Source organism: Podarcis liolepis (genome assembly GCF_965112155.1).
Source record: "Podarcis liolepis genome assembly, chromosome: 2".
NCBI classification, from domain to species: domain Eukaryota; kingdom Metazoa; phylum Chordata; class Lepidosauria; order Squamata; family Lacertidae; genus Podarcis; species Podarcis liolepis.
Genome location: NC_139555.1, coordinates 112533129 through 112561011, shown reverse-complemented (window position 1 = coordinate 112561011; position 27883 = coordinate 112533129). Strand labels below are relative to the sequence as shown.

The following is a 27883-nucleotide window of genomic DNA, read 5'->3' as shown; positions in this document are numbered from 1 at the left end:
AGTGCGAAAAAAGCCTATGATTGTCAGAAGTGTTTGCCAAGCTGATTTTTATTTATGTTATGCTACAGGACATGGCACTGTAAACAACATGCCAGTGATACGCAGGAGAAAACAGCACAAATAGAAGATGTCTGCAAATTAAGGTCCATCTCAAAGACAGAGGTACCTCTGATTTTAAAGATGGAAATGTCTCCACATTCCCTGCGCTATGGAAAAAGCTATGGGAGTAAATTTATTGTATACCATATTTTTCGCTCTATAAGATGCACCAGACCATAAGACGCACCTAGTTTTTGGAGGAGGAAAACAAGAAAAAAAATATTCTGAATCTCAGAAGCCAGAACAGCAAGAGGGATCGCTGCGCAGTGAAAGCAGCGATCCCTCTTGCTGTTCTGGCTTCTGTGATAGCTGCGCAGCCTGCATTCGCTCCATAAGATACACACATATTTCCCCTTACTTTTTAGGAGGGAAAAAGTGAGTCTTATAGAGCAAAAAATACGGTACTTAAAGGATAACTGTAAAACTTTAAAGACACTAGCAGGACTGATATAACTCCTACAATGCAGATAAGAAGTAAAAGGTTAAAATACGCGATTGGATTTGATAAGGGATACCGGCTGAAGGGAAGGAGGGAAATTGCAAGCTCGGCAGAGCAAAAATGTTTATATGTTGATTAATGTATTGTATTGTAAGAATGATTGTGTAAAGAGAATAATAAAAATTTATTGGGGGGGGGGAGGAAAAAGCTACCATCACCTAATTGGCTTGATCTCTATGCCTTGTCCTCTTGTCAATGCTCACAAAGGGCTCCTGTCTAACTTGCCATCAGAACAAAAATGGCCTCCAGAAAGCTTAGCACATTACCTGGCCCCAAAGAGATATTATCAAAAAGCTTCACCCACACTCATCACTTCTGGTTTCCAGTTGCAGTTCAATTCCTAGCAGGGAATAGGGGAACTCAATGTCATTGGACTCCTACAAAGCCTGATTTGCAATACAAGGGCTGATGGGAATCAAGATTCCCCATCTTAGGTTGAGGCAGATGTACCTCCCCTCTCCAGAGGCAGGACCAAGTTTCCCTGCTTTGACTCCTGAATGGCAAGATTCAGTCGATGGAGCTGCAGTAACTGAAGGGCACGAGTTGAAATCAAGCAGCTCTGCACCTGATCTGTGGGCGACTACTACAAATCCCATACAAGCTACCTTATGGTAGAAAAGTGGAATCATTAATAAACAGAAGTCCACCATAGCTGAACTTTTTCCCCTTTGGTGTGTCTTCTAAAGGCCCTGCCAAAAATATATAACTCGGGGAAGAAAAGGTTTTAAATAACAACCAGGACTGAAGCTGTAGGGCAGGATTGGGGAGGTTCTGACCCTCCAGTTGTTGGGACTACAACTCCCATAATCCCTCACCATCCGCCATGCTAATTGGGGCTGAAGGAAGCTGGAGCCCAGCACTCTCTGGAAGGCCACTGGTTCCCCATGCCCAGTGTAGGGAGTCTCTAATCCCACCTGTTTCGTTTATGTTTTTACACTGATTCTGTTTTCTCTCATCGCCGATGGAAGTTAAGATCTAGGACTGGGAGACACCATTACTGCTGGGAAGCCGCTAAGACCGTAAGCTCCTTGCCTGGGTGTAGAGAAAGCGCTAGAACGTCACCTCCTTTCAGGATGGTGGAAGTTATTGTAGCTGAGATGGGGGAGGATTCGCCCTTAGAATTCAGCACTTCAACCTGACCCCTCTCCACACCCGGAAAAAGGGGAGGATCTTCTCCCCAGAGAACGAGACCAGCTGGAAAGCGAAGATCAGGTCGTCCGAATCAACGTCGAAGAACTCCACATGACCCTCTTCGTAGCTGAGGGACACTCGGATCTTCCTGAGCTTGTTACGCCTCAAGATCAAGGGAGTTGGCTTTGGGGATGTGAAAGCCAGAATTTGGCACGGGGAGGTTAAGTCGTGGCTGTTGTGGAACGACTTCCCCACAGCCCAGAACCCCTCGTCCGGGCTTATGCGGACCTGCCCCTTCCTCCTCACAGACTCTCTCGCAATCCCCACGGCCCACCGGCCCAAATTTTCCTCCACCTCCACCTCCCACCAGTGTCTCCCCGAAGCAAATCTCTCGCGGCCCAGCACGCTCATCATGATGTCGAATCTCTCGGGGTTGTCGGGCACGGATTGGTATCGACTCCCTCTTCTCACGCTCTTCAGGTCCTCAGAAAGGATGAGGAAGGGGTTTGCGGTGTCCGGATCCAGAGTGAAATTCACTGCAGAGGGGAAGGTAGATGATGATAGATAGATAGATAGATAGATAGATAGATAGATAGATAGATAGATAGATAGATGATAGATAGATGTTGATAGATGATAGATAGATAGATAGATAGATAGATAGATAGATATAGATAGATAGATAGATAGATAGATAGATAGATAATAGAGATAGAGATAGATAGATGATAGATAGATAGATAGATAGATAGATAGATAGATAGATAGATAGATAGATGATGATAGATAGATAGATGATAGATATAAGATAGATAGATAGATAGATAGATAGATAGATAGATAGATGGATGATAGATGATAGATAGAAGAGCAGGATGTATTAAATCCTTGGAAAGACTAGTCTCAGAGGCTAGATCGGATCTGGGGGAAGCTTTTTCAGCTTCCGAGGGCCACATTTCATCCTGGGCAACCTTCCAGAGGCCAGTGGTGGGCGGGGTCAAATGGGAAAGTGGGCGGGTCAGCAGATGCAACTCTGACCTCCACACTAGGTGACATTCCAGCCATGCAAAAACCAAAGGCCTCCACACACACATCTTCATCTAGGCATGCAAGAGGCATTGCCGCAGTTGACGGACACCTTCTAGCCAGACAAACACACTCAGGGAAGGCCAGTGATAGGTGTTTGCCTAGGGAGAGTCTGGAGGGGGCCAGATAAGAGAGGCCTTGAGGCCTGCTTTGGCCACCGGGGCCTGTGGTCCTCCCCACCCCTACTTCTCATATTGTCTCCTTTCTCCAGACCAGACTTTGACAACCTGGTGCCCTCCAAGGAGATTTGTAGGACTTCCGCCAGTCTTTACAGTCATGCTGGCTGGGGCATCTGAAAGCTCTGGAGGATATCATTCTCCAACCTGATGCCTTCCATGTTTTGGACTACAACTCCGATCACACCCTAGCATTGATGATGCTGGCTGGGGCTGGTGGGAGTTGGAGTCTGACAGCGCCTGGAGGGCCCCAGCCCTGACCTGACACAACTCAATTAAATACTTCAATGTGGGGCTGCTGCTGAGTCTCCATCCCCCATCAAAAGTTTCCCACTTTTATTTTATTTTATTTTTAGTTCTATGCATATAGTTACCTTTGTACAAGTCTTGATTCAGAGACTCTGTTGTGCAGGGGAAAGAGAGACAAATTAAATCAGACACCATCATACATAGAGTGGTCTGTCATTTAATGTTTCAAGAAACAGAAAAAATAGTGCATGGAATCTGGATCTCTAAAACAACTACTTGATGAGTAACAGAAGCCAGCTAATAAACAATTAATCTCTGATCTCCCAGCCACACTAATCAGTAGGCAACAAAAAAATAAGCAGAACTTGCAAAGAGAAAACTTCTAATTCATGTTGCAAGGAACCTTTGCTGAACAGGAGTTATTTTTGTATAAGCTTTATAGAACAGGTTATGAAGAACAAATTATAATTTCACACTAAACTGATCACATTCAAATTTCAATTACAACTGCATTTAGTTAATTGTTGTTGTTTTTGAATTCTCAGATGTGGTTTCCATGATCAGAGAGGGCAACCATTTAACCCTGGTTGTTTCTACACTAGATCTTTTTTCCTGTTTCTTAAATTACTATCCTTTGTTCACTTTGTCTTTAAGGAGAATCTGTCATTGTTGCTAAATTGTTGGATTCCCGTGTTTTCTTTGCTGTACACCCAATTTTTCATTGGTTTTTTATGATCATTTTTATGATAAAAGAGTCTGGACAGACAGAGCACTTTTGAGGCTTTCAAAGACTAGTGTAACTTTAATTAAAAGATTCCTCTTCTCCTTGTTTTATTGTTTCTGGTTCAGGGTGTTTGTAGGATTAGTGATTAAATGCCCCCGAATTTTTCTTCTCTGTAGGGGTCTTAAGACTTTTCCTTCTCTCTCCCTCTCACCCGTTCTCAATGAAACAGTGCTATTTCTCTATCAAAACAGAAACAGAAAAAATAGTGCATGGAATCTGGATCTCTAAAACAACTACTTTATGAGTAACAGAAGCCAACTAATAAACAATTAATCTCTGATCTCCCAGCCACACTAATCAGTAGGCAACAAAAAAATAAGCAGAACTTGCAAAGAGAAAACTTCTAATTCATGTTGCAAGGAACCTTTGCTGAACAGGAGTTATTTTTGTATAAGCTTTATAGAACAGGTCATGAAGAACAAATTATAATTTCACTTTTGGAAAAGGAGAACCACAGCCCACGTTCTAGTGTGGAAGCAACCTCTATCTCAAGCACCGTCTCCCATCAAAATTTCCCTTCCCGTACATTCCCAGAAAACTACCTTTGTTTACTGCTTCCTCCAGAGATTCTGCCATGTGGAGAAAAGGATGACAAATTTACTCAGACCACCATATACTGTAGATAGCAATGTGTAAAGTCATGCGAGAGAGAAAGAAAAAAAGAACTGAAAACTCACTTACACAAAATTAAGTAAAACGTTGAAGGAGTCCTGTGGCACCTTGCAGACCAACCCATTTATTTATTCTGGCCGAAGCTTTCATGGACTGAAGAACCACAAAATTGTACGCCATAATAAATATATCTTTTGATCTTTAAGTTGCCACAGGCTCTTTCTTGCCCCGCCAGGTGCCTCTCAAGAGAGCAATGGCATCAAGCTACATTCTCCTCAGAAACAGATATGGATGGTGGGAGACGAGATTCTTCCACCCTGATGCCCACAGATTATTTTGTGAGGAAAGCAACCAGCTTGCCTTTAATGCAAGCTCATCAAAAGATCCACCAAAGTGGGATGGAACGGAAGGGGACAATATTTATTGGGACACCAGTTCAGACATCTGGAGGAATCACAGGAGAAGCACTTCATCAAGGGCCTCTCTTTCCTCATATCCCAGAGCTGGTAGCCTCTCAAAGGTCTATACCCAGCCCCCTCCCCTCAGATCCCGTGACTACCACCAATACCTTTATATTTCTCCATAGCTTCTTCCAGAGCGGAATTCGTCTGAGAGTAAATCCTGAACTTCTCTTCCAGTCCTGGAGAAAGGTCCACCAGCTGTCTCACTTGCCCTTTCTCATATCTGCAGCGGAAGCAGGCAAAACGGAGAAGTCTGCCATGGCCTCTGCCCAGGCAAACTCCTCTGAGGAGAGCTATCCTGAGGAGACGGATCCATTCCCTGGTTCATCCCATATGGAGCTCCTCTGAAACCTAAGGAGACATCTTCTCCACCAGACACGTCCCACAAAATGGTTCACAGATTCCTAAGAGCCCCGTGGAGATATCCCTGTTGCTAGAAATCCCAGGGTGCAGAACAGAGTCAGGGAGCCCTTTTTCAGGTTGGTAAAGCACGAGACTCTTATTAATTTCAGGCAAAAGATTCCTGCATTTCAGGGGGTTGGACTAGATGACCCTCGGGGTCCCTTCCAACTCTATGATTCTATGACTCAAGGAGTGAGAAAGTGCCACTTACCTGCTCAAAACCTTTTTGATGTCCTGACAGCATGGGAAGAAGGGGAGAAAGAGTTCTGTTCAGCTGCACAAACACAACACAGGCTGGATTGCTTGTTATTCTGCTGGGAATTAATGTTTTTTCCTTCCACCTTGAAAATGGAACTGCCACTCCCCACGTTTGTGTCAACTTTATTTCTAATCTTATGATTCAAGAAGAGTTCCCCTTTCTTGTAAAGGGAGTTGGGAATGGCCTTTTTATCTTGGTTTGTAAAAAGCAGGAATGAATCTTCCCTGGGATCACTTGTCATGTGAACAGTCTTCTCTTGAGTATCATGCTTGGGCTGTGTGTGCTAATTCTGCCAGCTGGAAGCAGAAGTGGTTGTGTGCAGAGCACTGAACAGCTGAGTGTTTGTGATATCATGAAGCGCTGTGCTCCAAATCTCCCCACTTCAGTTTCCCCCCCCACCTTAAATTTTTTTTTGAAAGTTCCCTACGATTGTTTAAAAGCAGAACCCTTGAGAACTCCCAGAAGTGCAAGCTGGATTTTCAAAGGGGCAGAGGAACCAAAGACCAAATTGCAAACATGCGCTGGATTATGGAGAAAGCTAGAGAGTTCCAGAAAGACATCTACTTCTGCTTCATTGATCATGCAAAAGCCTTTGACTGTGGGACAAGAAGCTACAGTTAGAACTGGATATGGAACAACTGATTGGTTCAAAATTGGGAAAGGAGTACGACAAGGCTGTATATTGTCTCCCTGCTTATTTAACTTATATTCAGAATTCATTATGCGAAAGGCTGGGCTGGATGAATCCCTAGCCGGAATTAAGATTGCCGGAAGAAATATTAACAACCTCTGATATGCAGATGACACAACCTTGATGGCAGAAAGTGAGGAGGAATTAAATAACCTCTTAAGGAGGGTGAAAGAGGAGAGCGCAAAATATGGTCTGAAGCTCAACATAAAAAAAAAATAAGATCATGGCCACTGGTCCCATCACCTCCTGGCAAATAGAAGGAGAAGAAATGGAGGCAGTGAGAGATTTTACTTTCTTGGGCTCCATGATCAGTGCAGATGGTGACAGCAGTCACGAAATTAAAAGACGCCTGTTTCTTGGGAGAAAAACAATGACTAAGCTAGACAGCATCTTAAAAAGTAGAGACATCACCTTGCCAACAAAGGTCCGTATAGTTAAAGCTATGGTTTTCCCAGTAGTGATGTATGGAAGTGAGAGCTGGACCATAAAGAAGGCCGTTCGCCGAAGAATTGATGCTTTTGAATTATGGTGCTGGAGGAGACTCTTGAGAGTCCCATGGACTGCAAGAAGATCAAACCTCTCCATTCTGAAGGATATCAGCCCCGAGTGCCCACTGGAAGGACAGATCGTGAAGCTGAGGCTCCAATACTTTGGCCACCTCATGAGAAGAGAAGACTCCCTGGAAAAGACCCTGATGTTGGGAAAGATGGAGGGCACAAGGAGAAGGGGACGACAGAGGACGAGATGGTTGGACAGTGTTCTCGAAGCTACCAGCATGAGTCTGACCAAACTGCAGGAGGCAGTGGAAGACAGGAGTGCCTGGCGTGCTCTGGTCCGTGGGGTCACAAAGAATCGGACACGACTAAACGACTAAACAACAACAATAAATGGTGCTATAAACAAGCACTATAAAGGCACAATTTAACAGAAGAAGGGGGGGAGAAAAAATAATCAAGGAAATCATATGTGGGTAACAGAAGTGAGTATATGTGTCATTTGAAGAACGAAGGTGGAAATGATCTGGTCTTATCCAATGGGGGCAAAATGAAAAGATGTTTCTATTGTGTACCTCTGGAGGCAAACCCAGCCTCACCTGTGGAAATTCATTTTCTGGCTGCTGGCAGTTCCTCTCCACTTCAGTGATCAGGTTGCTGAGATGGGAAATCTCTTCTGTGAGTCTGGTGAGGTTTCCCTTCTGGATCACTTCTATCTCTTTCTTCAGGCCTTCGAGCTTGGCCAGCCTGAGGAGCTCCATTTCTTCCAGGAAGTTGTACATTCGCTCAAAGGCAGACACGACTCTCTGCTTCTCCATTTCTAATTCCGTCTGGCGGGGAGGGAAACACGGAAATTGTCAGCGATGGGCCGTAACCATGGAGGGCTGGTTCCCAAATGCAGGTGTATAACTCCTGAAGAGAAGAAGGTGCCAACCCTCTCCCTGCCTGTGATTCCCAAGTGACGTAGGAGAAACATCTCAAGGTCTTCCACATGTGCTCTGTCAGGAAGATTTTGAGCAGGGGTCAGCAACCTTTTTGGGCATGGGCTGGTCCACCGTCCCTCAGACCATGTGGTGGGCCGGACCATATTTTTTGGGGGAAATGAACGAATTCCTATACAGTGGTACTTTGGGTTAAGTACTTAATTCGTTCCGGAGGTCCGTTCTTAACCTGAAACTGTTCTTAACCTGAAGCACCACTTTAGCTAATGGGGCCTCCTGCTGCTGCCGCGCCGCCAGAGCATGATTTCTGTTCTCATCCTGAAGCAAAGTTCTTAATCTGAAGCACTATTTCTGGGTTAGCAGAGTCTGTAACCTGAAGCATATGTAACCTGAAGCGTATGTTACCTGAGGTACCATTGTACCCCACAAATAACCCAGAGACGCATTTTAAATAAAAGCACACATTCTACTCATGTAAAAACACGCCGATTCTTGGACCATCCATGGGCCAGATTGAGAAGGCGATTGGGCCGCATCTGGCCCCCGGGCCTTAGGTTGCCTACCCCTGATTTTGAGCATGGCAGGGCAGGATGGAATTCCAGACAAAGATGTGCTCTCCCAAGCCTACATCCCCAGCATTTTTGTACTCCTGTCTTAGTGATGTCTACGCTGACTTGGTCATGTCTACAGAATGGAAGATGGCAACATCTTCAAGGATGTGCTCTATGGGGAACAGGCTTCTGGCACCAGGCCCATCGGCAGACCAACTCTGCGTTACAAAGATGCCTGCAAATGTGCCAATGGCTCGCAGTCAACACTTGACTCTTCAGCTAGAGGCCAGCCTGGGAACACCAGGCTGAGATGTCTTTGGGGGGCATGAGGAGTCTTGTACGCAACACCCATCCCCAAAGACTACAATCTGTCCTTGTCCTCCATATGGAGATTACACACACACACACACACACACACACACACACACACACACACACAACATCTGCCATAATCCCTGACCCCTGGCCACGCAGACTGGGGTTGATGGGAGTTGTAGTCCAAAACATCTGCTCTAGCTTGGGGAAGGTTGAACCTTAAGAATAAGCACTTACCAGGCATTCTTTGCTTCTCTGTTCTTCAGCTAGTTTCTGATCCGCAAGAATTTCTCTCTCTTTTTCCAAACACTTCAGCTCAGCCTTTTCCTCGAGAAGGAGAAAGAAAAGAAAAGAAAGAAAGTTTATATGGAGAATTATTGATGCCACTGATTCATTTCCTTTGAAAGCCATGTTTGATACGGCTGCAGGACTAGCGACCTGTCCTCCATATTTCGCCTTGGATAAATCAGGGACCTCTTTCGCGATGTGGGCCTTTCATGTCTTCTCTGCTCAAATGGGTATTTAAGAAGGTATGGTCAGCATTTTATTTTCAAGTTGCATGTTTTGTGCCACACTTAACTGGAGACCCAGGCACAATGTGCAGCTATGTATTTATTACAACAACTAGCGTAACGCTGAACCTTTGCTCATTTCAATGTTCACAAATGAGTATTAGAAATCATCCCAGAATTGGCCCCACTAAACATCTTCCAAGACAACAATGCCCATTTACACCACAAAGAACTCATAACCCACCTACTTTCAGCAGCCAGAAACATCATAACCAGACACTGGAGAGACCTGTCAGGAGTAAGAATGGACCAATGGTACCAAATAGTATGGGAAACAGTCTTGCTAGAAAAACTAACCAATAAACTGAAACTGACACGGGGACAAGTAGAAGAAGATGCCTTCACCCCCGGTATGGCTCCCCTTTATCACACACACAGCCCAACAAGACAATGACAAAAATCCACCAACAGCCTACAAATCAATACGTACGGCTAACCTGATCCAAAACAGCCACCCACCTCACTCACACATGAAAACAAAGATCACCACAGCCAATCACAAACAAACAACCACAACCTAGGCCAACCCTAACCTCTCTCTCACCACCAAAGGAACACAAGTGAACAGCAGAGAACCGGCACATGCGACATGAAACCCCATATATATTAAGTTATAACAGAAACTTCGCAACCCGACCCCACCCCCACTCACCTTTCCCCCCTCCCCCTCTTCTTCCTAATGTCTCAACAAATGAAACTGATCTGTAAAAAATGTTACAGAGAGAGAGAGAGAGAGAGAGAGAGAGAGAGAGAGATTGCACATACTTTTGTAAACCAAGAAAATCTTTAATAAAAATGCATTAAAAACAACAACAACAACAACAACTGAGTAAACGAGAGAGGAGAAAATATGGGGGGAAATAAGCAAAAAAGAGAGGGGTGTTTCTTTTCAGGGGTGGACACCTGAAGATTTCTCTCTTTTTTCTTTTGAAGAACTATATAAGAGAACACCTTCAACCAAAGTTTGTGAGTGGAAGGAAAACGGCACGAGCTCTTAGATTATAACCACAAACTGAGCCCAATGAAGCAATACAAATTCTTCCAGGAAAAAGGAGAATAAAGCTGTAGTCTTGTATTCATTTATCTGGGAGTGATCCCCATTGAAACCAGTGGGACTTACCTCTGAGTAGATCTGTGTAGGACTGTGCTGCAAACAGAAGTGTGGTGTACTGAATGTACGTTTCTGAGCACAATTCAAAGTGTTGGTGCTGACCTTTAAAGCCCTAAACGGCCTCAGTCCAGTATATCTGAAGGAGAGTCTCCACCCCCATCGTTCTGCCCAGACACTGAGGTCCAGCACCGAGGGTCTTAGAATCATAGAATCATAGAATCATAGAGTTGGAAGAGACCACAAGGGCCATCGAGTCCAACCCCCTGCCAAGCAGGAAACACCATCAGAGCACTCCTGACATATGGTTGTCAAGCCTCTGCTTAAAGACCTCCAAAGTAGGAGACTCCACCACACTCCTTGGCAGCAAATTCCACTGTCGAACAGCTCTTACTGTCAGGAAGTTCTTCCTAATGTTTAGGTGGAATCTTCTTTCTTGTAGTTTGAATCCATTGCTCCGTGTCCGCTTCTCTGGAGCAGCAGAAAACAACCTTTCTCCCTCCTCTATGTGACATCCTTTTATATATTTGAACATGGCTATCATATCACCCCTTAACCTCCTCTTCTCCAGGCTAAACATGCCCAGCTCCCTTAGCCGTTCCTCATAAGGCATCGTTTCCAGGCCTTTGACCATTTTGGTTGCCCTCCTCTGGACACGTTCCAGTTTGTCAGTGTCCTTCTTGAATTGTGGTGCCCAGAACTGGACACAGTACTCCAGGTGAGGTCTGACCAGAGCAGAATACAGTGGCACTATTACTTCCCTTGATCTAGATGCTATACTCCTATTGATGCAGCCAAGAATTGCATTGGCTTTTTTAGCTGCCGCGTCACACTGTTGGCTCATGTCAAGTTTGTGGTCAACCAAGACTCCTAGATCCTTTTCACGTGTACTGCTCTCAAGCCAGGTGTCACCCATCTTGTATTTGTGCCTCTCATTTTTTTGCCCAAGTGCAATACTTTACATTTCTCCCTGTTAAAATTCATCTTGTTTGTTTTGGCCCAGTTCTCTAATCTGTCAAGGTCGTTTTGAAGTGTGATCCTGTCCTCTGGGGTGTTAGCCACCCCTCCCAGTTTGGTGTCATCTGCAAATTTGAACCGTCTTCTGGCGGTTCCCTCGCTGCAAGAAGCCAAGTTACAGGGAACCAGGCAGAGGGCCTTCTCGGTAGTGACACCCACCCTGTGGAACACCCTCCCACCAGATGTCAAAGAGAAGAACAACTACCAGACTTTTAGAAGACATCTGAAGGTAGCCCTGTTTAGGGAAGCTTTTAATGTTTGATGCATTACTGTATTTTAATATTTTGTTGTAAGCCGCCCAGAGTGGCTGGGGAAGTCCACCCAGATGGGCGGAGTATAAATAATAATAAATTATTATTATTATTATTATTACTATTAAAAAGCTGATGATGAATATAGCAATGTTGACAAACGCCGTAAGAGCCCTGCTGGAGCACAGCTATCGACAGCATACATGTCAAAGCAATGTGATACCTCTTTAAACAGGCATGGCTTCCCCCCAGAGAACTCTGGGAGATGTAGTTTGTTACAGGGTACTGTGAGTTGTCAAGAGACCCCCTATTCCGCTCCCAGAGCTACAATTCCCAGCGCCCCCTATGAAGAGGTATGGACTGCTAAACCACTCTGAACTCTGAACCACTGCAGTTTCTTCAACTTATTGGAGTGCCAAGGTGATAAAATAAATATAAGCACAGAGAGGGATATGTTCAGCCTAGAGAAGAGCTGGTGACGAGGCAATAGGGCAGCCTCCTTCTGATATCCGAAGCCCTGCCACGTAGATGATGGAGCAAACTTGCTTCCTGTCCTGCCACAGCAGCCACCCTGACACCCTCCAGATGCACTGCACCTCCCATCATCCCTGACTGGCTGGAACTGCTGGGAGGTGTAGTCCCAAACCCCTGGCGTGCACCAGTTCAGGGAAAGCTGCTCCAGAGGACAGGAACTGCATGCCCACCTATCAGGGAAGTTGTAGGCGTGGATTTCCTGCAGCAGCAGCCGCGGGCTGGGATGGATGACCTTTGAGGTCCCCTACCACTTTACGATCCGGGTGGTTTCCCGCACAGATCCACCCCAAGAAAAACAAAGTCACTGCCCCATAATGCCCCACAGCAGGGATTTCTTACCTGCTGGGTCACCTCTTCTATGGGAATCACCCGGTGGTCTCGGTGCTCCTCGGATTTGTCGCACACCACGCAGATGGGGACCCGATCCTCCTTGCAAAAGAGCTTCAGGGGCTCCCGGTGCTTGTGGCACAAACCCCCCTCCTTGGCTTCTGCCCCGCTCCCTTCTTCCTCCAACTTCCGGAGTATTTCTGTCATGCTGGCCAGCTGCCAGTTGGGCCGGGGGCTTTCTCTCGGGACGGCTTCCCTACACTGGGGGCAGGAGACGCTTTTGCCCCCCTCCTCGCAGCACTGGGCCAGGCAGCCCTGGCAGAAATTGTGCCCGCAGTCGAGGATCACCGGGTCCTTGAAGAACTCCAGGCAGATGGAGCAGGTCGCTTCCAGGCACAGCGCCTGGATGGGACCCCCGGGGTGGTCCATGGCTGCCTCGCCCGGGAAGAAGGACAGCTCTCGCTTCTGATCGCAAATGCAATGACTTTGCAGTCCGTTTCCCGGAATCTCCTCCGGGACTGGCTGAGCGAGGAGCGGCAATGGGCCGAGGGGTGTGCCTTAGCCGGATGTTTTTGCTGCTGTCAGATGGGTGGCCTGGGCTACGAGGGAGGGGTAGATCTCTTTCCTCCAGAAACAGCCATTATCTTTTCTTAGGTTCATTTAAACTAGGAGTGGCTCCCTGGAATATTTCCTGCCACCCACCAGATCCTAGCAATTAATTTATTTATTGGGGGGACGACGACAGATGGGGGTGTACATTATATCCCCTCCCCGCCCACCCGATCTGCTGCGATCCCCAAGGAGCTGTGTGCACGTGTTTGTGTGTTCGTCAGTATATATGCGTACACGTGACAGCACCTGACGTAGGGCGCTCTGTGCTCAAGGTACAGGGATAGTTTGGGGCAATCAAAATGATAATGGAGCTGGGACAACTCCCCCTAGGAGGGGCATGGCAACATCTGGGCCTTTTTAGGTTGGAAAGAAAGGCGTGAGTGATGGGGAAATGAAATGTGTGTGCAAAATCAGGCGTGTTGAACACGCTGCGAGCCGCCTTGAGGTCTTCGGAAGAAGGGCGAGGTACAAATTTAATAAATGGAAACAATAATACTGGAACTCATGGGGATCAAATGAAGCAGAACATTAGAGGATTAAAGGTAAAGGGATCCCTGACCATTAGGTCCAGTCGTGACTGACTCTTGGGTTGCGGCGCTCATCTCGCTTTATTGGCCGAGGGAGCCGGCGTACAGCTTCCGGGACATGTGGCCAGCATGACTAAGACACTTCTGGCGAACCAGAGCAGCGCACGGAAACGCCGTTTACCTTCCTGCCAGAGCGGTACCTAGTTATCTACTTGCACTTTGTGCTTTCGAACTGCTAGAATCATAGAATCATAGAGTTGGAAGAGACCACAAGGGCCATCGAGTCCAACCCCCTGCCAAGCAGGAAACACCATCAGAGCACTCCTGACATATGGTTGTCAAGCCTCTGCTTAAAGACCTCCAAAGTAGGAGACTCCACCACACTCCTGGGCAGCAAATTCCACTGTCAAACAGCTCTTACTGTCAGGAAGTTCTTCCTAATGTTTAGGTGGAATCTTCTTTCTTCTAGTTTGAATCCATTGCTCCGTGTCTGCTTCTGTGGAGCAGCAGAAAACAACCTTTCTCCCTCCTCTATGTGACATCCTTTTATATATTTGAACATGGCTATCATATCACCCCTTAACCTCCTCTTCTCCAGGCTAAACATGCCCAGCTCCCTTAGCCGTTCCTCATAAGGCATCTTTTCCAGGCCTTTGACCATTTTGGTTGACCTCCTCTGGACACGTTCCAGTTTGTCCGTGTCCTTCTTGAACTGTGGTGCCCAGAACTGGACACAGTACTCCAGGTGAGGTCTGACCAGAGCAGAATACAGTGGCACTATTACTTCCCTTGATCTAGATGCTATACTCCTATTGATGCACCCCAGAATTGCATTGGCTGGGACCAAGCAACTGGAGCAGGGATTCGAACTGCTGACCTTCTGATCGGCAAGTCCTAGGCTCTGTGGTTTAACTCACAGGGCCAGGTCAGGCAAAAGAGTATTTCTTCATACAGCACAGTTAAACTATGAGCATCCACTACCAAAAGATGTAGCACAGGTAACAACCAATTACCGAATGATGCACAATCACACATGGCGCCAAACCTGGAAGCAGCCCCAAAGTGTTGTAAAGATGCCACGGAGAGGGACATAACAGGCTTACATGTCTTCCACTGCCATGCGTGGTGGGGTCCGGAACGTGACCCCTGTGCAAAACAAGGATTGCCTGTGATGGCTATCAGCTTGGAAGGTTTGAATAGGGGTTATTGGATAAAGCTGTCTATAAAGCTACCAGCCTTGATGGCTGTGCGCTGCATTCAGTTGCCAGAGGTGGTCGCCAGCTGCAAGTGCGAAAACTGGCTATTGTACTCAGGTCCTGGCTGCACACGTTCCATTGGCATCTGATTGGCAAATAAGAAAATGGAAAGGTGGACAGGCTGGTCCTTTGGCCTGATCCGGTGGGCTCTCCTTGTCCCCTTACCCCATTTTTGGGTGCCATGTTTGATGTCTGCACCTACATGATATATTTACCTTTCCCCATTCCGAGTCACCATTTATATATTGTTAATAATAAATTTTATTATGAGGTGGCCAAAGTATTGGAGCCTCAGCTTCAGGATCTGTCCTTCCAGTGAGCACTCAGGGCTGATTTCCTTCAGAATGGAGAGGTTTGATCTTCTTGCAGTCCATGGGACTCTCAAGAGACTCCTCCAGCACAATAATTCAAAAGCATCAATTCTTTGGCGATCAGCCTTCTTGATGGTCCAGCTCTCACTTCCATACATCACGACTGGGAAAACCATAGCTTTAACTATACGGACCTTTGTTGGCAAGGTGATGTCTCTGCTTTTTAAGATGCTGCTGTCTAGGTTTGTCATTGCTTTTCTCCCAAAAAGCAAAGTGGGTGAAAGGAGAAACAAACCAGAAGCGGGTGTTGGGGGAAGCCTAGGAAGGGAGGGGGGAAGGAATACATAGTAAATGTTAAGAATTTGAGATGTATGTAATGAATGAAAAAGAAAAATGAATAAATTTTTTATTAAAAAAAAGGAAAGGTTGCCCAGAGTTGTTCACCTTTTTGGGGGGGTGGGGGGGATTGCTGGCAATCATTCACCTGCCTCAACGCAGCTGCCAATCACCCGCCTCACAGAAGTCAACAATCATCTGCCCGATCGCCGCCTGCAGCCACAAATCGCCTGCCCAATTGCTGCAACAACATTCCCTTGGCGCATACACCAATCACCCGCCCAATCACCGTTGTGTATTTCCTACTCGCGGCTGTCAACAATCACCATAGCTGTCAGCTTTTCCCTTTTCTTGCAAGGAATCCTATTCGGTATAAGGGAATTTCCCTTAAAAAAAAAGGGAAACGGCTATGACAATCGCCCATCCCCCCTATGCACTACCCATCTATAAGACGACCCCAAATTTGTAACAATGTTTCTTAATAAAAAATCCCACGTCTTATACACGGAAAAATACGGTACTTCTTCGTACTGTGCATGGTTAAAGTACGGCATTCCCCAGCGTTGGTCACTAACCTGGATGGCTTAAAAAGACAAATGGAAAAAATATATGTGGTGATTGCTATCAGAGGCTACTAGCCACAGTGGCTTATCCCCTTACCTCCACAGCTCTGAAAGTGCTGCGCTACCACACTGGAGAAATGCGTTCACCTTTCGTTTCCAAAGAAACAGCAAAATATAGGGGAGCTTCGTTGCAAAGAATCCTTTGTTGCCGTTGACAGCCATCATTGCTTGCATGCAAAAAACAAGTTGCAGATGTGGCTCAGAGTTCCAACACTCCTATTTATTTATTTTTTTGCAATTTCATGAAAATACGCCAAGGATCTACCCACCAGGGATCTACCCACCAGGAATAATACAGTGGTGCCCCGCAAGACGAATGCCTTGCAAGACGGAAAACCCGCTAGACGAAAGGGTTTTCTGTTTCGGAGGTGCTTCGCAAAACGAATTTTCTATGGGCTTGCTTCGCAAGACGAAAATGTCTTGCGAGTTCCTGCGGTTTTCCCCCCTCCCCCCTTTTCCCAAGCCGCTAAGCCGCTTATCAGCTGATCCTAAGCCGCTAAGCCGCTTAACAGCTGATCTGCTAAGCCGCTTAACAGCTGATCTGCTAAGCCGCTTAACAGCTGATCCGCTAATCCGCTTATCAGCGGATCCGCTAAGCCCGCTAATCCGCTAATAGCGCTAATCCGCTAAGGTGCTAATGGGCTTGCTTTGCAAGACGAAAAAACCGCAAGACGAAGAGACTCGCGGAACGGATTTTTTTCGTCTTGCGAGGCACCACTGTAAAATCACAGAATTGTTGAGTTCGAAGAGATCTCCTAGGGTCCTCTAGTCCAAGCCCCTGCAATACAGGAATCTCAGCTAAAGCATCCAGGGCGGACGGCCATCTAACCTCTGCTTAAAAACTGCTAAAGGAGGAGAACACACAACCTCCCAAGGGAGACCGCTCCACTGTCAAGCAGCTCTTACAGTCAAAAACGTTTAGCTACAGAAAAGCAGCAACAGATGGTTCAGATCCTGGACTTTCCACAACAAATAAAGCTCAGGCCACCTTGGGAGTAACGACCCTTTATTCTTTTTATTTGTGTGTTAAGAATATATATATAAAACTTCCATGGTTCTAAAGAAACCTCCAAGGCTGCTCATTCTGTAAGGTAAAATCAAACATTAAAAAGCATTTACACCGATTTCAAAGAGAGGCAGCTTCTGTTTTGTGAAAAAACAGAACCTTAGAGTGTGGAAGAATATCCAGCCTTTTGGTTTGGAGGTTTGTTGTTAAGTTTGCATTGGGAGCAGCCGGAGGGAAAGAGCATAAAATAGATCAAGAAGAGAGGCTGCACGCCTTTCTCACGGGCAGAGTTGGAGATGGGATTTTTTCCAGATCCAAAAGAAGGGGCAGAAGGTGTCGGACGAGGATTCGGCTAAGGAGAAAGTGTGGAGAAGGCTTGCCGCCTCAGCATCAAAAAAAGCCACCTGCTGAGCATCCAGATTCAGGGCCACTCGTATTCTTTGGGGCTCCCTGCTCGGATACAGGAAAGGGTAATGCGGTGGGACAACAGCCCTGTACTGACCCTCCCACCTCCCAATAGCCCAGACGCCGGCTTCTGGGGAAGGCTGTGCATCTTTCCTGACCGTCACAAGCGGTTTTGAGATGCCCAGAGCCCAGGCGCCCTCGTTCCTCACTTCGACTTCCCAGTAGCTTCTGCCGGAGCTGAAGGACTCCCGGCACTGAGCGCACGGCCAGCGCTCAAATCGGCCAGCGCCGGGAGGAAGGGCCTGCGGCCTTTCTGCCAGCGCCAAACTTCTCAGGTCCTCGGATACGACGAGCCGAGGATGAGCTGTGGCTGGGTTCAGAGACACTTTCGCTGCGGAAGAAGAGAAGAAGAGGAAGAGTTTGGATTTGATATCCCGCTTTATCACTACCGGAAGGAGTCTCAAAGCGGCTAACATTCTCCTTTCCCTTCCTCCCCCACAACAAACACTCTGTGGCTACTTCTCGATCCAGCTTCCCACCCTGGATTTAAAGTGAGTGAACAAAGAAATAGGTGGTCATCTATTGAGAAGTACCTCAACACCACCTTTTCCTGCCTGAAATTTACCTTTACGCAGTGAATATCCAGATATCAGATTGCCTGTAGAAGAAAATGGGGGGGTGAGATCAAAGGAGTGCTTCAAATGAACAGAAAACCACCCCATGTGTAAAAACCAGTAACCGATAGACTCCCCCCCCCCCTTTTGTTAAGAGGGCTTTTAATCAAAAGTTGCAGGACCACCTATCGGGAATGTGGTACCAGTAGATTTTGGCAATCTGGGGAAAACCCAAATTCCTGTTAGCTCCGATTGAGCACTAAAAGAGTCGTTTTCCCCCCAGGAGGGTGACGGAAGCGGCAGAAGAAGAGGAGGTGTGGATAAACCAGTCTGTATATGTTTTTCTTGTGAAATTGCTTTGGGAAGCTTCATGAGAAGCTATTCCTAAAGGAAATTAAGTGAATAAATAAATATTCAACTGAACAGTGCTTTTGGGTGCCTTCCAACACCAAAAGTCTATAGGATGGATCCTGGCTTGCCCATGAAATCCAGTCACCTTCAATTCGAGTCTGGTTAAGGTGTATGTGTGTGTTAGAATCATAGAATCATAGAATCCTAGAGTTGGAAGAGACCACAAGGGCCATCAAGTCCAACCCCCTGCCAAGCAGGAAACACCATCAGAGCACTCCTGACATATGGTTGTCAAGCCTCTGCTTAAAGACCTCCAAAGTAGGAGACTCCACCACACTCCTTGGCAGCCAATTCCACTGTCGAACACCTCTTACTGTCAGGAAGTTCTTCCTAATGTTTAGGTGGAATCTTCTTTCTTGTAGTTTGGATCCATTGCTCCGTGTCCGCTTCTCTGGAGCAGCAGAAAACAACCTTTCTCCCTCCTCTATGTGACATCCTTTTATATATTTGAACATGGCTATCATATCACCCCTTAACCTCCTCTTCTCCAGGCTTCTCCTCTTCTCTATGGCTTTATAACTCTGCCATTTCCAGGTTCCTAGCTGACAATGCAGGGCTTTCTTTCTTTCATCGAGGGGCTGACAGGAGAGAAGAATCCAAACTTCCTTAGGCATTCTCTGTGCTCCTCTGCTGCAAGGCAACAATACCCTATGAAGCAGTTACTTCCAGATGCAGGAAGCTGGGTTCCTGAGAGAAATAAAAGATGGCCTCCTCACTGTTGCCTGAGCTCCCCTGCATCTGAGAGAATCTCCTACAAAGCCTCGTCCCCATGCCAATTCCACCCTTCCCCCTTTGCCTGGCAGTCGATTCCCCACCCCATACCCTTCCGATACCTTTGAATTTCTCTGTGAACTTCTGCAAAATGGCAGTGACGTCCCAAAACTCCCAAGTTTTCCATTTTAGTTTTGGAGGGAAAGTGGCTACGTTTTTAAACTTGACCTCCTTGCTCCTGGAGAAAGAGAAAAAGAGCCTATAATAATGATTTATCCCTTTATCTGGACAGATTAATAATCACAGTGGCAGGAAAAAAGAGAAAAGGACAGAAAAAGGAAGGAAGGAAGGAAGGAAGGAAGGAAGGAAGGAAGGAAGGAAGGAAGGAAGGAAGGTGAACACCAATAAGCCTGTCCCACAGGGACAGAAAACTGGCACAATTTGGGTCATTTTTGTACTGTAGGTCACACTCCACCCTTCCTGCCTTGCGGGCTGCTTAGTGGAGAAGAAGACACCATAATAAGCAGCTGGGCTTCAAGACTATATAAAGTTCTGTTGGGAAACTGTACGTGCAGCTACTCACACAGAGTCAATTAAGGTTTGGCAGACAGCCAGAAGGCAATCTGAAGGAGTAAGTCTTCCTGGTGATAACAGAGACATGGAGACAGCTCCCTGATTGGTCAAGCTCTCTCAAGGGAGTGATAATTAATGGCCTACTAACTGGAATGTGTTGGTTCAGTGTTCAGAGTTCTGTGTCAGTGTAGTAGTTGTGAGTTGTGTCAGAGAGAGCTAGCTAAATATCTGTGTTCCTGTAAATAGTCCACTGTATATAATAAACACCTAACTACAAGTTCCTGGTTCCTGCTTCGTCTATCCTGTCTGCAGCCAAGTCACCAATTGCTTCCGTGGATTCTGCATTTACTCTGCTAGGTCTGGCTAAGGTCCTGCAACTAGTCAGAAAGTTGTGAAACACCAAATAGGTTTTGCCAATAAGTTCATCCCAAGAATAGTCCAACAGATCATCCACCTCTCATAGGAAGTGCTGCCTCTTTAAGGACAAGCTGACTGACCTTCGACAAGTGACATTAAAAGGAAGAGGAGATTCCTTCACCACCACCTTCTTCCCTGTGCAAAGCTGGGTGGTCCTTTGGAAGAGCTGAGCCAGGTACAAAAACAACTGGGGAAGGAACAGGTTAAATGGCGCTGCAGCAGCAACTTCCCCTATTGTGTGAGGCCTCCCAAGATTAACCAAATGTGAAACTGAAATAAGGGGTCCCACTTACCTTTGCAAGGTGCCTGCAACGTCCTAGAGTGGGGAGAGGGAGAAGAGGGAACTGAGTGCCCTGCTGCAGGCTGCTAAGGAGACCCCCACAGAACATGAACGCCCCCTGGGGTAAGGATGCACTGGGCTTTTTAAAATTCTAGCTAAGGATCGTTGGGGGAAAAACAAAATATGGCTAATATCCTAATGCATGCCCTTATACCAGGGGTCAGCAGACTTTTTCAGCAAGGGGCCGGGCCCACTGTCCCTCAGACCTTGTGGAGGGCTGGACTATATTTTGAAGGGGGGAAAATGAACAAATTCCTATGCCTCACTGATAACCCAGAGATGAATTTTTAAATAAAAGCATGCATTCTACTCATGTAAAAACACCAGGTAGGCCCCACAAATAACCCAGAGATGCATTTTAAATAAAAGCACACATTCTATTCATGTAGATTCCCGGACCATCCACGGGCCCAATTTAGAAGGCGATTGGGCCGGATCTGGCCCCCGGGCCTTAGTTTGCCTACCCATGCCTCACATAAATCTGTGGTATGACTGCATTTGGAGTCCCGTATAAAGTTCTGGTTGCCTCAACTCATAAAAGGATATTGTTGAGTTGGAAAAGGTTAAAGGGGGGGGGGCAATCTCCCCTCCCCACGACTACTTCTTCCCCCAGCTTTATTCTGTATACAGTGGTACCTCAGGTTAAGTACTTAATTCGTTCCGGAGGTCCGTCCTTAACCTGAAACTGTTCTTAACCTGAGGTACCACTTTAGCTAATGGGGCCTCCTGCTGTCGCCACGCTGCCGGAGCCCAATTTCTGTTCTCATCCTGAAGCAAAGTTCTTAACCTGAAGCACTATTTCTGGGTTAGCGGAGTCTGTAACCTGAAGCGTATGTAACCTGAGGTACCACAGTACAACACTATAATCGTGCCTCGGCTCCCGAACGCCTTGGGAGCTGAACGTTCCGGCTCCCAAACGACCGAAAACCGGAAGTGGGTGTTCCACTGAACGTCAAACAGGGCTTCCGATTGGCTACAGAAGCTTCCTGCAGCCATTCAGAAGCCGCGCTTTGGAAGTCGAACGGACTTCTGGAATGGATTCTATTCGACTTCTGCGGTACGACTGTACAGGGAAAATGCAGTCAGCCATCTTACCTGTAGGAAGTCACTCACAGGCAGCCGAGATGTCTGCTCCATCTCTTGGATGCTGCTGCCCAGAGAGGAGAGGTCCTGGGAGAGTTTGGCCATTTGCTCGTCCCTCTTCGTCACAATCTCCTTCTTGGCCCACTCCATCTGTGCCACAATGAAGCCCAGTTGCTTTTTGATAATGTGGTACAGCTGCTTGACCCCCGCCGTCATTTTCTCCCGCTCAGATTCTATCCGTTTCTGCAGCAGGTGGAGAGAGGGGAGAGCCGGTGTGGTGTGGTGGTTAGAGAGCTTGACTAGGGGACCTGAGGGACGAGGGTTCAAATCCCACCCACCCCACTCAGCCATAATGCTCACTGGCTGCCCTTGGGCCAGCCACTGTCTCTCAGCCTAACCTACCTCACAAGGCTGTTGGGAGAAAATGGGGAGGGGGGGAGAAATGCAAATATGCATAGCTGTCAACTTACAGCTTTGAAAATAAGGGACTAGCAGCCTCGAAAATAAGGGATCAGCAGCCAAAATAAGGGATTTTGCTGTTGTAAAGAGTTACATACATTGGTAGGATTGACAGATGCTGTCAATCCGGCATGAGGTAGTTGTGACGCTGCGGCGGCCGCTGAATATAATAATAATAATTTATTATTTGTACCCCGCCCATCTGGCTGGGTTTCCCCAGCCACTCTGGGCGGCTTCCACAAAAACCAAAAGTACACTAATATGTCATACATTAAAAACTTCCCTGAACAGGGCTGCCTTAAGATGTCTTCTGAATGTCAGGTAGTTGTTTATCGCTTTGACATCTGCTGGAAGGGCGTTCCACAGGGCGGGCACCACTACCGAGAAGGCCCTCTGCCTGGTTCCCTGTAGCTTTGCTTCTCGCAATGAGGGAACTGCCAGGAGGCCCTCAGCGCTGGACCTCAGTGTCCGGGCAGAACAATGGGGGTGGAGACACTCCTTCAGGTATACTGGGCCGAGGCCGTTTAGGGCTTTAAAGGTCAACACCAACACTTTGAATTGTGCTCAGAAACGTATTGGCCTTCTGCGTCCCTCCCCATCCCCTCCTCTTCCTCCTCCCTCAGGCCGCCTCCTCAGCTGCCACCACCGCTGCCGCCTCCGGGCTCGTGGGCGGCATGGGCGAGAGTCTATCTCCCTCACCCCCTCTCTCACAGCGGGGAAGGGCCGATGGAACTTCTTGCGCCAGGACGATGGCGCCAGCACGCTCTCTCTCTCGCGGTGGAGGACCCCGAGCCGCTGCTTCCCTCCCGAGCCGGGCGAGCATGAAACCCGGGAAATTTAAGGGACATCATCAATAAGGGACAGCAGCGGGACACGGCGCTGGAATAAGGGAGTTTCCCACCAAATAAGGGACGGTTGACAGCTATGGCAAATATGCCACCCTGAGTTTTCTTGGAGGAAACCTGGGGTATGAAGGTAATAATAAAAATATAAAGCAAAATCAGACATCTACAGTCATACGTCATGTTACGTTTGTTTCATGATACGTTTTTTCAGGTTGCGTCCCGCAGCGACCCAGAAGTACCGGACAGGGTTACTTCCGGGTTTCGCCACTCGCACAGAAGCGCTAAATCACACTTTGCACATGCACACAAGCACCAAATCACGCTGCGCACCTGTGCAGATACAGCGCTTCAGGTTGCGGGCTTTTCATGTTGCGAACGGGCCTCCGGAACGGATCCTGTTCGCAACCAGAGGTACCACTGTATTTACAACATTTTCCATCCTGTCTTGTCTTCCAAGAGATCGGGGTGGCATGCCTTGTTGGTCTTCCCTCCTGCCCTCTCACCACCCCAAAAAATCCATTTACGGATCGCACTGTGGTACGTGAGCCACCTTTAGGGAACCACAACATTCAGCTATGCTCCCAAGGCACAATAGCTTTCTAGGGCATTCTAGGAAGTCAGAGCATCCCCAGAGGGCTTTCTGAGAGCTCAGGATACACTAGGCAACTCCTGGTGGCACGCGGTGCTTAAAATAATAGTTCCACAAGTTCCTGGTGGAAAGAGACACGTACAAGCAGGTCTTGGCTTTCCTTTTCTGTATTCAATATATGCACCAGTATCTCTTCTCTCTGCTTCCTCATCACTTCCAGTAAGCTGCAGACGTGATCCTGGAGAGGAGGGCAAGAAATCGTGTTAGAGCAGGTTTGAAAAAAGTCACTATTGTTCCATAAAGAATTGAAAAAAAATGTTTAAAAGTGCTTTTCCAAAAACAAACAGAGTCCTTTGGGTTGGGGGCAATTCAGATTGAAATTCCCAGGTGTCAAAAAAAGGTTATTTACGTATGCCACTACTGCGGCCCGTGTTTCATTAGCCAAAAAATGGAAATCGAGCGAGGTCCCAACTAAAGAAGAATGACAACTTAAGCTGATGGATTATGCACAACTTGCAGACCTAACATATAGAATAAGAGAACAAGAAGAACATACGTTTAAAGAAGATTGGGAAATGTTTACTGAATATATGGAGGAAAATTGTGTTTATTTGAAAACGTTGGCAGCTTTAAGATAAATTCAACAGTGTAAATAAGTTCTGATGGATGTAATAATGGACTACTGAATGGTTTGGTTTACAGTGGTACCTCAGGTTACATATGCTTCAGGTTACAGACTCCGCTAATCCAGAAATATTACTTCGGGCTAAGTACTTGCTTCAGGATGAGAACAGAAATTGTGCTCCAGCGGTGCAGCAGCAGCAGGAGGCCCCATTAGCTAAAGTGGTGCTTCAGGTTAAGAACAGTTTCAGGTTAAGTACGGACCTCTGGAATGAATTAAGTACTTAACCTGAGGTACCACTGTATATAAAATATGCATGGATTTATGTTTTGTAAAATGAACCATGGAAAGAGAAGGGAAGTCATTGATATTTTGAGGTTGTTTAAATAAATATTCTAAAATGTAAAACAGAAATTTAATAAAAATTATAGGGGGGAAAAGAAAGAAAAAAGTCACTACTGTTTCAATGGAAGCTCCATTCACTTTGCTCCTTGCTTCCCAATTTCCTTCTGGGGCTTTACTTCAGGAGCGGCTAATTTTCAGTCCTACAAACATTGTTCAGCTACAGCTTGTATCCTCCCTGACCACTGGCCGTAATGGCAGGGGCTGATGGGAGTTGTAGTTCAGTAACACCTGGAGGGAGCCCCAATTTCCTCACCCCTGAATCTATTTCACTCGATGCACCAACTTGGCTGAGTGTCAGGTCTAATGAGCCCAGCAGCTCATCCCCAGTAGGTCTTGCCCCATGGATCAATTGCCGAGACTGAAAGTGCCCACCTCCCACAGCTGTCTAAGTCCCCTCCTCTACAGGGCTTTCCCCAAGCAATCAGAGACTGTGCCTGCCTGCAGCCTTCCACTGCTATGCTCATTTCAGCCCTCTTCTGGTTCTGGGAGAGAAGGGGAGCTTGTCGCAGCAGGAGGGGGAGACACTTGTGACTTTTCAGCAGCCTGCCTCATTCTCTGCCTTCTGTCCCCCTCCGCTCCTGCCTCTGATTCTGGACATTATCTGCCACAGACTCTCCCTGCCCACTAAGCCCTGTTTCCCCTCCAGCTTCTGACACCTCCTCATTCCAGTCTGCTTCCTGTGACCACTCACGGTTGTCACATCGCCATTCCCAAGCTCTGATCCTTCTCCCCTTAGGGCAGGGGTGGCCAGCTCACAAGAGACTGCACTCTACTCACAGAGTTAAAAGCTGGAAGCAATCTACCCCCTATTTTGGGGTTCAGGTCAAAGTTGTTGGGCTTTCTTTAGGGAAGAGGAAGGCCCATTTTTTAGGGGTGCAGGGCTAATGTGTTGAGCTTTTTTTAGGGGAGACAAAGTTGTTGAGCTTCTCTGGGGGGAGCCAGTGATCTACCTGTTGAACGTGCCTGCTTAGGGATTCCCCAGCTGGTTCCTCTTACAACCTTCCTCTGTATAGAGCCAGTCTGTGACAGTCAGTCACCAATTGATGTCCCTGAACATACTCAGGACTGTTTGGAACCGGGGCAATGGCAAACCTCTCCACTGCTACTCTCCAAAGAGCGTTCCAATTTTACTGCCTGTCCACAAACACAAAGCGTGCCCTGTTTACAGCTCCCTGAAGCAGTGTCCCACCTACCCTAAGGTTACCAGAAGTCCCCGTTTCCTGGGGACAGTTCCCGGATTTACAAATCAGTCCCCTGACAAAATCCATCTGTTTAGTAGGAAGTTGAAAAGTGTCCCCGGATTGCACAAGATATAGGACACAATATACAATTTGAGGACTGGGGAAAATTGTGGAAGGTAGATCTGAAATTTACAGAACGTTCTCTTTTGAAAGAAAATTATATGAAAATGAGGTACAGATGGTACATCACACCAGTACAAATAGCAAAAATGTACAAAACTGGGTCAAACATATGTTGGAAATGTAAAGAAAAAGAAGGCACTTTTTATCATATGTGGTGGGAATGTAGAGAAGTCAAAAAAAATTGGGAAATGATATATAATGAATAGAAAAAAATGTTTAACATGACATTTTTTTTAAAAAAGCAGAAGTATTTTTGTTAGAGATTGTAGGACAAGACCTGCCAAGAAAAATGAAGAACTTATTTATGTATGCTACAACAGCAGCAAGAGTCTTGTTAGCACAAGGATGGAAAAATGAGGAAATCCCAACGAAAGAGCAGTGGCAAGAAAAATGGATGAGCTATGCGGGATTGGCCAAATTGACATACAAACTGCGTGATAAGGAAAATTGTGACTTCAAGAAAGAATGGGAACTCTTTACAAATTGCCTAAAAAGACAACAAAATGATCTGGACTCCTTGGCAGGTTTTGAATAAACATCCACAAATTTATTAGTTGAACACATGATAGATAAGGCAAGGATATGTACAATTTTATAACATGCAGAGAACAATATGTGCAAAGAAACCAGAGAGGGGAGCTGAGGTGGGGGGGGAGAGAAGGGGGTAAAATAATGTAATTGATTATTTGGACTGATAATTTGTTATGCTGAAATTGTTTAATAAAAATATTTTTTAAAAAAAAAAGAAGAAGAAAAGAAAAGTGTCCCCGGATTCATTGAAAAAAATCTGGTAACCTTAACCTACCCTGTACTCTTGGGCAGCCTCCTCCTTGGGAACCACTTCATGTCCTTTGTGCTCCTTGGACCAGTCACACACCACACAGATGGGGACTTGGTCATCCTTGCAGAAGAGTTTCAGGGGCTCCCCGTGTCTCCCGCAGAACCGCCTCCCTTCAGCCTCCTCCTTCTCCTGATCTCTCAGCTGCTTGGCTATCTCAGCAAAGTTGCCCAGCTGCTTGTTCGGCTTGGACTTCGTTGCCCGGATGGCCCTTTTACACAGAGGGCAGAGGGCGCTGGAAGAAGATTCCCCCCGGCACTGGGCAATGCAGGTGGAGCAGAAGCTGTGCTCGCACTCTAAGGTAACAGGATCAGTGAAGAAGTCGAGGCAAATGCAGCAAGTCACCTCCTCCTGAAGCCTCTTCCTCAGGTTCTCAGCGGCCATGGTGGTTCTCTTCCTGGAAAAGAGAGGGAAATAGTGTCAGGAGTTCAGCCTACACTCAAGTAGGACCCTGGTAGAGACACATGCCCGACTGGCATGTTCTCTCCCTCCTGGTCGATCGTTCGAGAGCTTCAAAAGCTTTCTTTTGCCCGATCATCACGGTCACCGATGGCAACAGACACCGGCACACTTAGGGATCCGCAGAGTTTGCACAGTTGCGTAACAGACCTCAGCAACTCAGCATTTTGGCTAATCTACTTTATTTACATATAAACACACACAGAGCACTGCGACATGGCTCCCTCTCTCTCTAGCATCAGACAGCAAAGAGAAAAAGGACAAAGGACAATAGTCCCACTTCACGGAACACAGTAACACAAACATCCTGTCTCCATCACTTCCCACTCTGTGGAGTCAAAACATACACCGTCATGTGACAGACAACAATCCCATGACTGCAATCATGGAGCAGGAATTCTAACAAAAAGTAGCTGTGCCCTTTCTTATATCTCACTAATAGTATATAAACCCCGCTCAAATATATAAACCAAGACCTGAAAACCTCACTTTATAGCAGAGCTCTCTAACAGAATACT

The 27883-nt window shown here is 46.7% G+C and overlaps 2 protein-coding genes across 2 annotated transcripts in view; one reads left to right on the top strand and one right to left on the bottom strand.

Moving 5' to 3' along the window:
* Window positions 1-30: 30 nt before the first annotated feature.
* LOC310699270 (uncharacterized protein) lies at window positions 31-27423 on the bottom strand. Its single transcript, XM_083486892.1, has 15 exons — window positions 26874-27423; window positions 23820-23915; window positions 21797-22027; window positions 20655-20677; window positions 19494-19609; window positions 18261-18293; window positions 17511-18026; window positions 12572-13116; window positions 8988-9077; window positions 7543-7773; window positions 5711-5733; window positions 5205-5320; window positions 4567-4593; window positions 3366-3392; window positions 31-2265 (listed from the first exon to the last, which is right to left on the bottom strand). Exons 1-15 carry the CDS (start codon window positions 27288-27290, stop codon window positions 1721-1723), a joined length of 3036 nt encoding a protein of 1011 aa, XP_083343018.1. The 5' UTR covers window positions 27291-27423; the 3' UTR covers window positions 31-1720.
* The window catches only part of LOC310701800 (macrophage mannose receptor 1-like), a 210937-nt gene continuing 193836 nt past the window's right edge, over window positions 10783-27883 (top strand). Inside the window, exon 1 of the transcript XR_014523107.1 lies at window positions 10783-10851. The gene's annotated coding sequence lies outside the window, so the exon portion shown is untranslated. The remainder of the gene's footprint in view (window positions 10852-27883) is intronic.